Here is a 12,705-nt window from a genome sequence, read left to right as displayed (position 1 = left end):
TGCCCGGCACATAGTACCTGCTCAAGAAATCTTTGCTTAATAAATATATAGATAAATTAATAACTTGCAAGTTGTGGCTTTCAAGGTCTCTTCTCCTTCTGCTACCTGAACTTGATGCATTCAGCCTCAGACTAAATCACAATTTGTTTGAACATTCTCCACTCCCTACCGTTCAGCAGGCACAGTTTTCAGCCACAGAGAAAGCTTAAATATGTGGCAGGCAGCCTCACCTTTGATGAGTAACAGCAGCCTCACCCAGTCCCAGGTATCTGCCTCCCCATATCCAGTACAGTCCTTGGTCAACTTCTCCTGGCCACTCACACTGGTGGAACTAATTATTGTGCTATCTGCTCTTCTAATAGTACCATTGTTCCTCTTCATAAATAAGCATATCTAACAGCCAAACACAATCCCTGCATCTTAGTTCCATGCAATCACATATTCTATGGAGTCCAAAAAGAAGAGAACAAGTCAGCACTTTGTCCTGGTACTAAAGACAACATTCTAATAATCGGGGTTTCAAATAGCTAGTCCTAGAGAGAAGTAGTTCATCTAAGTGTCCTATGGTGAATGTTAACCATATTTTTATCTCTCAATCCATATTTGGATTTCAGATTCCTTCTTCCACATGACAAGAGGAGATGGGCATGCCATATTCATTGTGTAAAGAATTCAACCTCATGAGATAACCTCATGAGGTCCCTTCTCCTTCTCTCTCATGGATATCTGCTGGCACCTACCATCAGCCGTCATTCTGACCCCTTCCCTCTCTTAAGAGATTCCAAGTTTTCGGGTGCCTGGGTGGCTCAGTTGGTTAGGCGACTGCCTTCAGCTCGGGTCATGATCCTGGAGTCACGGGATCGAGTCCTGCATCGAGTTCCCAGCTCCTCGGGGAGTCTGCTTCTCCCTCTGACCTTCTCCTCGCTCATGCTCTCTCTCACTGTCTCTCTCTCAAATAAATAAATAAAATATTTAAAAAAAAAAAAAAAAAAGAGGGACGCTTGGGTGGCTCAGTTGGTTAAGCGGCTGCCTTCGGCTCGGATCATGATCCCAGGGTCCTGGGATCGAGTCCCAGATCAGGCTCCTTGCTCAGCAGGGAGCCTGCTTCTCCCTCTGCCTCTGCCTGCCTCTCTGCCTACTTGTGATCTCTCTCTCTCTCTCTCACATAAAGAAATAAATATATATATATTTAAGAAAAAAGAGAGAGATTCCAAATTTTCATTCTGGTAGCTGCCTTTCCTCACGTGCCTCCCATGGGCTTTAGAGGAAAATAAGCCTAACTCTAACACCCAATGGAAGCCCTGACTGGCTCAAGCTAATCAGAATAGCCATTGCCCTGGTCATAGCTCCAGGTCAGGCGTGTGCATGTGACCTAAGCATAAACAATAAATATGAATTTCAAGACTCTTGCTTGGAATGTTAGGACATAGGCACTCTGTCTTTCATTGGATGTGAACAAGGAAGCATATAGGCCTGATTGCTGCTAGCAGCCTTCCCATGACCTCTGGGGAACTTGCCTTGGAAAACAGCCAACACTCTATATACAAAAGCACAAAGATGGGAAGAAATGAAACCACTGCCCTACAGGATCAACCTGTCTGAAGCATACCCTACCGTAGGACTTGAATTCCACTGGAAAGATGTCCTTTAAAGTCTAACCAGTTTGATGGGACGCCTGGGTGGCTCAGTTGGTTAAGCGGCTGCCTTCGGCTCAGGTCATGATCCCAGCGTCCTGGGATCGAGTCCCACATCAGGCTCCTTGCTCGGCGGGGAGCCTGCTTCTCCCTCTGCCTCTGCCTGCCTCTCTGTCTGCCTGTGCTCGCTCGCTCTCTCTCCCTCTGTCTCTGACAAATAAATAAATAAAATCTTAAAAAAAAAAAAAATAAAGTCTAACCAGTTTGAGTTGGGTCTTCTGTTACTTGCATTAAAAATCCTGATACTCCACGCCCCCTGCCCTCCCTCCCCCGCAAAAAAATCCTGATACAGCCTATAACTATCACCAAATTAAGTCTAAATAAAATAAATAATAATAAATAAACAATAATAAATAATAAAATAAAATAAAAATAAATAAATAAATAATAAACAATAAAATAAACTTCAAAACACTCCCTTTACCCAAAGATGCTCCCTTTAAAGTTACTATCTCCTTTCCCTCACTCTACTTCTAGGGGCCATGCGGGTGCCTGTGGATACCATAGATCTGTCTCCCAGAACAAGGTTTGGTTTCTGCATTGAGCTTACCTTCTGAGATCTTAACCTCCCCTCTAGACTAGGTGCAAGCCCCACCTGCCATATAGAAAGAAAAATCACTATGTCAGAACACTTAACCAACAATATCCATCCTTGGTTCATTTTTCCCCCACACTTTAAAAAAAAGAGAGAGAGAGAGAAAAAAACCCTAAGCTTAGTTCAACATACTTTTGCTACTGAGAAATGTTTCATAACTACTACTGAATAATTCAGTGAATCTGACACTTTTCATTTTCTATTGCCAGACACACCCAACTCCATGGGAATGCTATTGCCTTTCCTACTCCCTAAATCCTCTCTGCACCCTGGATCTTAAATGTATTACTTCCTTAACAGAGATCCAATCAACAGAGAAGATTAGATCATGTCACACATCTTGCTCTATGCCTCACAGAAGTTGCCATCAAAGTTAGGAGAAAATCCAAACTAGTAGCTCTGTGCCCTACGTGATCTGGTCCCAACCACCTTGATCGTTCAACTCCAGACAATATGGTCTTCTTGCTGCTGTTCAGAAATGCCAAGGCTCTTCCTCTGCCTCTCACTTGCTCCCCCTCCTCTTGTAAATTCTCTGTTCTAAGCTCTTCTCGTGACAGCCCCATCCCCCTTTCTGTCCCTACCCACGCATCACCTCCTCAAGGATGACTTCCATAACCACCAGATATAACATAGCACCCCATCGCCATCCGTGTCCTCACTCTGTTTTTTCTTCATAGCACTTGTCACTACCTGAAATTTTGTTACATATATACATATTTTTAACTTGTATATTATCAGTCTCCCTTAGAGAAAGAATCTAAGTTCCTTTAAGGCGGGACTTTTCTCTTGTTTTTCAGTGTACCCGCCAAGCCCAAAACAGTGCCTAGCATATTACGGAGATGCAGTATATCTTTTATTTGTTTAAATAAATGGATGAATAAATAACAATTTATTTAATCTTGGCTAAAAACAAACAAAAAAGCAGCACAGAGACTTGTCTCCTACTAGCCAAATCCCCCTTGTCTTTAAGTATTTGCCCTGCTTTTTTCCCCTTTTTTCCTTTTTTAACTGAAATTAACATACAATATTATGTATTTATGTATTATGTATTTAACTGAGTTAACATGCAATATTATATGAGTTTCAGGTGTCCAAGATAGTGATTCAACATTTACACACATTACGAAATGATCACCATGATAAGTCTACTTGCCATCTGTCACATACAAAGTTATTATAATATTATTGATATAGACCTATTTTGTAATTTATATTCCTGTGACTTATTTATTTTTATAACTGGAAGTTTGTACTTCTTAATTCCCTTCACCTATTTAGCCCATCCCCCCATCCCTCTCCCCTCTGACAACCACCATTTTGTCCTCTGTATTTATGGGTTTATGTCTGCTGTTTGTTTGTGCATTTGTTTATTCATTTGTTTTTTTAGATTCCACAGATAAGTGAAATCATATGGTATTTGTCTTTCTCTCTCTGACTTATTTCACTCATCATAATACCCTCTAAGGTCCGTCTATGTTGTCACAAATGTCTATCTGCCCACCTGTATCTCACCTACCCCTGGGTCTCTGTATCCCCAAATCTTTTGACACCAACAATTTAAATCACTCTAGTTTATAAGATATTTAATCCTACATGTGATCACAGAAAGTATCAGGGCCTTCAAAGACTGGTCTTATAACAGAGCAGGATGCGCAGTCTTAAAACTGCTTACCCTATTTAAGATAATATGAATTTATTCTCTCAAAATAGATCACAAGATAATATATCATTTATTTGAAATCACCACTTTATCCTAGAATGGCTGGCAATCAGCCTGTGAAGCAGACTAGCAATTGTCATACCTCAAAATTTCTATTACCCACCAAGTCCCCAAAATACACTTATTAGGGTAGGACCAGCTCTCGTAATGCTAATTAGTTAATCAAGAAATTGAGACACTAGGAAAGCTCAAGTTTGTGTGACAAAAATCGGATGCAAAATCTTTGATTTATAATTTCTACTACCTCGGTGGGAAAAAAACAATCATTTCAAAGTCAAAGCAGTTGTTTTTCTACAATCAAAAGTAGTTAAATACTTTTAAATTCATTTGAACATATTTATGAAGGATTTCTCCTATATGCCTCCAAAGCTCTCTTATAAATCAGTATAATGTTTCCAAGGCACATTTAGAGGTAAAAAAAAATTCCTATCTACTAACCATATTTTCTTCTATTAGAAGATGAATTAAGCAGAAAATACATTAATGTCTGAATTTATAATAGCAGTGGTTAACCCTTAGCCATAGCAAACTAATGAGGAATATTTTACCATGCAAGGATTAATCAGGGCTCTCCAACACTATGTAATTTGACATTCAGAGGACTTAATCATGAATGGATTTTATTCCCCTATTTACTTTTCATCATGGGGATGCCTTACAAAGACACTACATGTTAGAATAATATAATTCTGGAGCTTAATCTTATTACTTTAAAGAAATGTCATTTAAATAATATTCCATAGCTTTAAAAAAAGAGTCCTTACAGAGGCAGCACTCGATGATTATGTCGTCTCTGGCTTAAATGCAGCTCAAACATTGAGAAAAATATTAGTATGGAAGTAGTGAGCCTCAAAACCTGGGTCTGGCTAACCCAGTGTCAGCAATGAGACAGCAACACAAATTCTGGGAGGTTGTGATTACCGGACATTGGCTTCCACCCCCCAGCCATTGATTATCTCTTTCTTTGTTAAAGACTACAGGAGTTTCATTTAACTAGAGTGCTGAGTACCTTGCAACAGAGTTCAAGGATCTTTTATGGATTCATTAAACCATTGATCTGCCTTCCTGTGCTTGTAGTCGTGCCCAGCTCTGGCCCACAGCCTGTGTTTACAGAGAATGCAACAGACTGACGTTTGTAACCTCCAAAGGCAGTCTGTCAGTAGACATTAGACTGCACTGTGCACACGGCCACTCTAAGAGTGGATTGTAATGTTAAGGAATTTCCCATTCTCCAGCTCAACTGCTGGGGCAGGAATTACGCAGCCATCTACAACAACCTTCTTTATATTCCATCCTAATCTGTGATAATAGGAACAAAGAGCCAAGAGCCCAAGGAACAAGTAAGTCCACGTGGCTTGCCCAGTTCACACGTTTGCCTCTGTGTGCAAAAGCCAGGCGGTGGCACTGAGACGGGATGGGGGGCGGTGTGATGCGGCAGGGATAAAGACCGCAGGTGTGCCTACAGCTTGCCTCTCCCGCGTATGGCCATCTTGAGTGTACTAGCTTTTGTGACCACACATTGCAAAAGTGTATGAGAAAAATTCTGGATTCAAACTACTACCTTAAAATATCTCAAGGCAAGCCACCTGGCCTGTCTTGGGTACTTCACATTTTTAACAAGGCATTTGAGTTAAAAACCTAACTACGATCCTAGGAAAATGTACAATCCTTCTCTCTTGGTTTCTCTGGACAGGGCACTAAATACTCTTAGAAACTTCTCCCTCCTGTGGTCTTTATGAATAAGGTCTCATGACACGGTCCTTTTAAAGTCCGGTGCAGGGAGGGCTGGAGGTAGCTCACGATGGGACAACCCATGAGATAATTCTTGAAATGCCTGTTCTTCCGATAAACCGAGAACACCGCTAGCAGCAAGGTGAGAAAGTTGGCGATGCAAGGGACTGGATCGATTAGGAGAAAGCATGTCCCAAATAACTGGAACTCTTCCTGTTCATTTGTTTCCTGAGCTGCCCGCTGCCCCCAACCAGACAGCCGGACTATGAACTTGAGGCACGCCCATTCATCACTCCGCAGCCGCACTCACCAGAACACAATGTAGCTGATGCAATCTGACACTGTGGTTAATGCTAAACGAGAGCGTGCCTTCGAGATGGATTGGATAATTACCGGCAGTTCAAATGAGAGAAACTTGATTTAAGCGTATAGCATTAGCTATCATAGAAGGATGGCCAGACTCTGACTGCGTCTGAAAATCAGCATCCGAGAATATGTCCATAGACCTGCACACGCATCCCCAGATGATCAGATTCAGACCCATGAAAAATCCACCCCCCCTTCCTTTTGTGTGCTGAACAGAAATGTTGAACAAACACTGGGGCTTGAAGCTATTTGGAGTTTTAATCATCTCTTCATATTTAGTCTAAAATATCTAGTATTATGCAGAAATTGACATCCATTCTGGATAACAGATTAAAATTATTTCTCTGTTTTCCCTACAGCCTCCAAACTGTAGCCCACTAAAAACCAGATGGGGGTTGGGCGACTGGGTGGCTCAGTCAATTAAGCGACTGCCCTCGGCTCAGGTCATGATCCTGGAGTCCTATGATGGAGTCCCGCATCGGGCTCCCTGCTCAGCTGGGAATCTGCTTCTCCCTCCGACTCTCCCCTCTCTCTCATTCTCTCTCTCTCTCACAAATAAATAAATAAAATCTTAAAAAAAAAAAATAGACAGGATGCTATTCCTTTCTTGCAGTAGAAAACTTACCTACCCCCTTCTGTTTGTGCTCCCAGTATACCTTAAACCAGCGCTTCTCAGTGGTGTTCAAGTGTTCTGATAAACATGCTTACATGCCTCTCCCCCGAGTTTTGGATGGCTGTTGGGGGGCACTAGGTCCCCCCAACACTACAGAAGCTCTGCCCTTAAACCCTTTCTGGCTTTCTTCAAGAGCCCAGGTATCACTTTAACCTGACCCACGTCTTGCTTCACTGCCCCAAACTTTCCTGCTGGAATCACACCCCAAATGCGTTTCAAAGGGCTAACACCTTCCCCCTCCTATGCTATTGCTTTTCTCGGAGGTTCTCGTTTGCAGCCTCTCATCAATATTCCATTCCATATTCCAAAATACCACAGAATGAGAAAACAGTTGGGCTTGTTGTTCTCTCCCTAGAGCTTTCTGAGGACGTCCCTGTTTGCTGTGACCAAGAGGGAACTCGGCCCCTGGACGACAGACTGAAGCCCTGGGTGGGGCAGCGGGGGCCACTGTCCACCATGCAGCCAGTGGACAGGCCTGTGGCACGGATCCAAAAGGCAGAACCAGAGTGATCGTGCTGCAGGCCAGGGGAGATAGACAGACCCAGAAGGCTCACTGACACCCCGTAAATTCCAGGTGAACCTGCAGGAAGAACTCTGGTGCTTCCCTGAAATGTTTACTGCTCAATCGAGAATATTTGCAAGCAACTGGCAAAAGCAAGTCTGTGGCCTGAGATTTGGGCAGTCTAAGAACATTAATTACAAATAATTTCTTAACGTCCTTCCCCCAAATTTCATGAATGATAACCATGTTGCAAATTAAATCTTGCAGGTGTTTCAAGGGAACAAAGTAGCCAGGTTAATCAGTAGATTTGCAGGGCGACTGTTACGCATTTCTTCTGCGCTACTAGGTTGGATAATGAAGTCTGAAACTGAGAACCTTTTCCAAGATATTTTCAAGTTTAATAAAAAGACCAATACAGGAGTGCCCCTTATCCATGGTTCACTTTCCATGGTTTCAGTTATTTGTGGTACACTGTGGTCTAGAAGCAGATGATCTTCCTGATTTATCATCACAAGGTCAAGAGTGGCCTAGCACTACATCACAACGCCTACGTCTCACAGCATCACAGGAAGAAGGTCAGTACAGTAAAGATATTTTGAGAAAGAATCCACATTCACATAAGTTTTATGACAGTATGTTGTTATAACTGTCCTATTTTTAGTTCTTATTGTATAGTATTTAATTTATAAGTTAAACTTTATCATAGGTGTGTATATATAGGTAAAAATACAGTATCAGGAGGGTTCAGTACTATCCATGGGTTCAAGCATGCACTGGGGGTCTTAGAAGGTCTCCCCCAGGGCCCGGGAGGACTACTGTAGTCTAAATTAAAATGTGTCTTCAAATAATATGATACATGCTAATTAGTGATGGGTTTTCCAAAAGGGATCTCTTCAAAGAAAAAATCACTGTGAATGTAGGAAATCTTTGAAAGTGAGATAAATGCTTTATTATACAATATTCCCCTCTTTAAATATTTGTTGTTATTATCATCACGATGGCTAGCAATTTAATGATATGATTTGCAAATGTTGTTTCTCTTTATACCCTTTTAATCTTTAATTCATCCTTACTGTTATCCCTTATCTACACAGCTTACTTCCCACCATGGTCTGGTGGTGAACAGCAACGTTATGACGTTGAAGAAATATTTCTATCTATTCTTGTTTCAAATTACAGGAAAATTAGACGAAGGAAGTAAAACTTTGGTGTTTTTAGGCAATTGTGTCTGTTACTAAGATATCAATGCCATGAACCCATAAAGAACACTAAAATTTAAGATCTTAACAAAGAGAAGAAAACAATCATTTGCATTGCCGGCATTGGCCATTTGTCTTGAATTTTTATTTCCTTCTTGATTTATGGACATGAATTTAGATAATAAGATATTTTCCCAAGCAGAAGGAAAAAGACCAAACACGGGCTATTTGGAGATGACTACTACTTGTGGTCTTGTTTGTTACTCTTGTTTTTAAAGAGATAATTATTACAAGGCATCCTCCCTCAGGAAAGACAATTTCTAAGTGTTATTGTGCAAAGTAAAATTGGTGTTTGTGACACAAAACACGTGAGCATCTCTTGCAAAACCACTAAGACACCTCTGCAACTTTTCAACTCCTAGGCGAATCACTAGGCTAGAAATGTTCCCAAGTCCTTCTCTACTTGTGGCCTCAAAAAGGGGCTGGGAAAAGAGCAAGCTCTTAGTTCCCTGAAAATTCTCCAGTGCATCGAGTAATGAGACGCACGTACCATTGCTCAGCCAATGCCCATAGACTACAAAAGTATTTTTCTTCCCCACTGTTTAAAAAAACTTTGGAGCCAGCAATGGAGACTGTTGGGGATAAGGAGTCCACAAAATATAATTACGAATTAACACTATCACTTCTTAGAGCCGATGTCCTGAAATGTATAAGCTAGTAGTTAGGTTCCTTAAGTGAATACAGCTGTGACTCACAGTCCCCCTCCTAATAGAAACTTCGTGAAGAAAGCCTACGTCTGTGTGGTGATCCAAACAACCCTTCAAATAAAATTGTAAACTTTATTATTCAGTTTAAAAATATAAACTACATGCCCAAAAGGGTTAACTTGGCTGGAGTCTACCCACCTTACTTGTTAGGGCCAAGGTTTGAGAGAGACGGATATGACATGACGTTCTTAACCTACTCCATCAAACAGACACAGAGACCCAGAGAAAGAAGGGTGGAGAAGTAAATGAAATTTAAAGAGCCAATTTTCAGGGGGCCTTCATTTTGAGAGTTGGGCTATTTTTGTCCTTGTTTTTAGCAGCAAATCAATTCCTGCCTCCATACCCAAGCATTTGTGAAGAGGAGAGCAGGGGAACCGCAGGCACAGCTGTCCAATTTACATTCACAAATGCAGGTGTTGCTCAGACACAAAACAGAGGTCAGCTGAATGCGGCTCCTAATTAGCTACCTTTTCTACTAGGATTTTTCTTCCTAAAGTTATGCATGCAATTTGGGTTCAACTTAGAGACCATTTTTAGATCCCAGCATGCTATCCACCAAGAAGCGGGCTGTCATTATAAAGCATAATTTACAGCATAGTTAACTTTACATGTATTTTAAAATCTACATTACACCTAAGGCACATTTCTCTTCTACACACACATTACCCACTCTGTTTTCCATCCCCTTCTGCCTATCTAAAATTTAGTGCAGAATGTAGCCGGAAAATCTTTTATGACAGAACAGGAAGAATTTTGCCCTTTTTCTAAGATTAAGGAAGTCCACAATTTTAATAATGAGGACTAAAGACTTGGTTAAACGGCACAAGAAAAGTAGCTATTTGCTATTGTCTTCAGTGGGGAACACCCTGGGGCTTATTACAGCAGTTCTTAGAAATGGCAGGATGGAGACTGGTATCGAATACAAGCCATTAGGAAACCCAAGCCCTAAATGAAATGACCACAAAATCCTATCAGTTAACAGAAATGCAGCAGCTGTACATGTTTTTTGTAATACAATAGGATATTGTTGCAGAGATAACACTCTTAAAATTAAAAAAAAAAAAAAAAAAAAAGCATCCAGCAAGCAATGTGACCGCTTTATTCCCCTATTTGAAAAATGAGAAGGTATGGTGTAGCAGAGCTTTGGAATACATAAATAAGCATGAAGATTGCGGAAAAGACAGGTATTGTATGTACACTAATGGGCTGCTGGGATCAGCTGTCAAAGTCACTGGCTAAACTTGAAGCCACTGTGACTCCCAGCTTCTGCAGGACGTTCAAAGACCTACCCCGGTAATTCCCAGCAGGAAGCGAAAGGTAACGGTCCCCCTCGGATTTTACCTGCCGTACGTATAATCCAAATACTAATTCTTATCTTGGCTCCCAGTTCTGTATCTTTTAAAACTGCATGCTAGAGAAGTTTAAATTCAGTTCGACCTTAAACTTTATAATGATGTAATAGTACACGTTATTTATAATGATATACATTTTTATATACGGTATTCTGGGCTATTTCAGAGGCTTACTAAAGTCAAGTCGTTTGGCAAAAGATGATATGTATCACAGGGATTGTGACAAATTCATCTCTCTTGATTGTGCTCACTACAGGCCGTCCATCAAGATTCAGAACCAAAATCCTTCAGAACCATAGAAAGACAAAAACCCCTGTTCTCTAGCCATCTTCTGGGTTGGAATGCAAAGTATTTTGTTGTGGTAAGTAGGGCTTTGAAGATGAAAGTGCTGGGTCCACTCCTGTGATTGTTACCCCAGTGCTCAGCATTCAAAACGGGAGCCCCCGGATCTCAGAGATCATTTTAATCCTTCTATATTAAAACAAAACGTGTCTCCCATGCGTTGCTCTAACCGCCTTCCTCTGGCATCTCATTGGCCCCTCCCGAGGGAAGATGAACTCGACTGTTGACTGTCCCAAAAGAATTCCAAACAATTTCCTTACTTGCCTCCCTGTTCCACTGAAGATTATGAGCCTAATTCTTCGAGACTGCTACTAAAATTCCACCCCGCTGGTTCCTGCAGCCTAATTCTTTCAGCATTATGTTTTTTGGCAGAATGATGTGACCCAAATTTGCAGGAGACAACTTGCTGCAACAGTGCTTCCTGCAATGCAGTGAACCCGAGATTAGCATTCCAGGATTACAAATATCAGACTTTAAAATAATAATAATAATAATTGTTTGCTTCGAGAAAAGACAGATTTCGAGCTCGTATTATGGAAATGGAAATGCTTGGCAAAATGTGGACAATTTTATGAATTAAAGGAAGCTTTCCAGATCAATGGAAAACAATCAAGAAGTAGCAATTTACTTCAGTAAGTGGTGGCAAAATGCTACAGCGGTTCTTTTAAAGATTACGGAAATAGCTGTGCGTGTCTGTGTGTGTGAGATTGTAAAACCATCATGCATTCCATTTCTCAACAGTGGTGGCTGATACTATTCTAAAAGGACATTTTTCAGAGCTGAGGTGTCTTAAAATAAAACAAAACAAAAACTGATGAACTATGGCTGTCCCTGTGTTCACCCACCAGGCTGCTCAACAAGGCTTGGCTGTGTGAGCGAATGTTGGTTCAGGTATCCATTATTTCACCTTTTCTCGGTTTCAGTCAACTTGCACATAAGGCATCAAGTGCGACCTGACGTTCTTCTTGATTCGAATTTTGTGGATGAGGTTTTGTAAAGAGCCAGAGCAATATCCCCATTGGGAACAAATATGAAACTGCGTGGACTAAAGCTTCCTGGCCACGCTTCCGTGGCTCGCTCCTCGGCCTGTGTAAGCCATCTCTACCACTTATCTTTCGTGAACTCTAGCCTACCCCCTCTACTGCTGGAGAGACGCTGGCACCTCCGATGTCACTCGGCTGCGACCACCGCCACCGCGTCCCTCCTCACCCGATTCTCATTCACCCTCTCAGAATCCAAACATCAAGACAGAGAAACGGAAGAACAGGGGACACTTAGAAGGGGATTCCTCATTCCGAAAGGTTAAGAATGACAGAGCAGGAGAACAGACACAACAGAAAAAAATAAAATCAAAGGAAAATGTGCACAGTGTTTTCAGCTAGAAGCTAGAGGCGCATGCGCACGTGGTCTTGGGAGGCCTGCATGGCTGCCTCTCTCTAGTGCTCTTACCTTATTTCTCTTGAAGTAGGCTCGTCGGCAGGCCGCAAAGCACTTCTCGCTGCAGAAGCTTTTCACCTCACTTCCCATACTCAGGGAATAGCGCTTGATTCCCACTTTCTGGCACCAGGCACACATTATTTGTACATTTGACACATCATCTTCTATAATAAAAGTATAAGAAAAATGTTCATATCAGAAGCAAACATCCCTTCAAACTTAGACACACCCTGAGCCTGACAGAGCTACCTGAGGCCAAATTTCAATTTCTGCACCTCACCGCTTTCTCACCTCCATAGGGGAGCCAGCTCCTGAGGGGAAGCCTCA

At 41.6% G+C, this 12,705-nt stretch overlaps 1 protein-coding gene across 2 annotated transcripts in view; it reads right to left on the bottom strand.

Annotated features, from left to right (window-relative positions):
• The window catches only part of SOBP (sine oculis binding protein homolog), a 159,380-nt gene that overhangs the window by 106,082 nt on the left and 40,593 nt on the right, over positions 1 to 12,705 (bottom strand). For both annotated transcript variants that reach the window (XM_032858249.1, XM_032858251.1), the window contains exon 4: positions 12,391 to 12,542. In XM_032858249.1, coding sequence (XP_032714140.1) covers positions 12,391 to 12,542 — 152 coding nt within the window. The remainder of the gene's footprint in view (positions 1 to 12,390; positions 12,543 to 12,705) is intronic.

The sequence above is a fragment of the Lontra canadensis genome, unplaced genomic scaffold, assembly GCF_010015895.1.
Source record: "Lontra canadensis isolate GAN:19392208 unplaced genomic scaffold, GSC_riverotter_1.0 scaffold14, whole genome shotgun sequence".
NCBI lineage: Eukaryota > Metazoa > Chordata > Mammalia > Carnivora > Mustelidae > Lontra > Lontra canadensis.
This window is presented reverse-complemented; position numbering and strand designations above follow the sequence as displayed.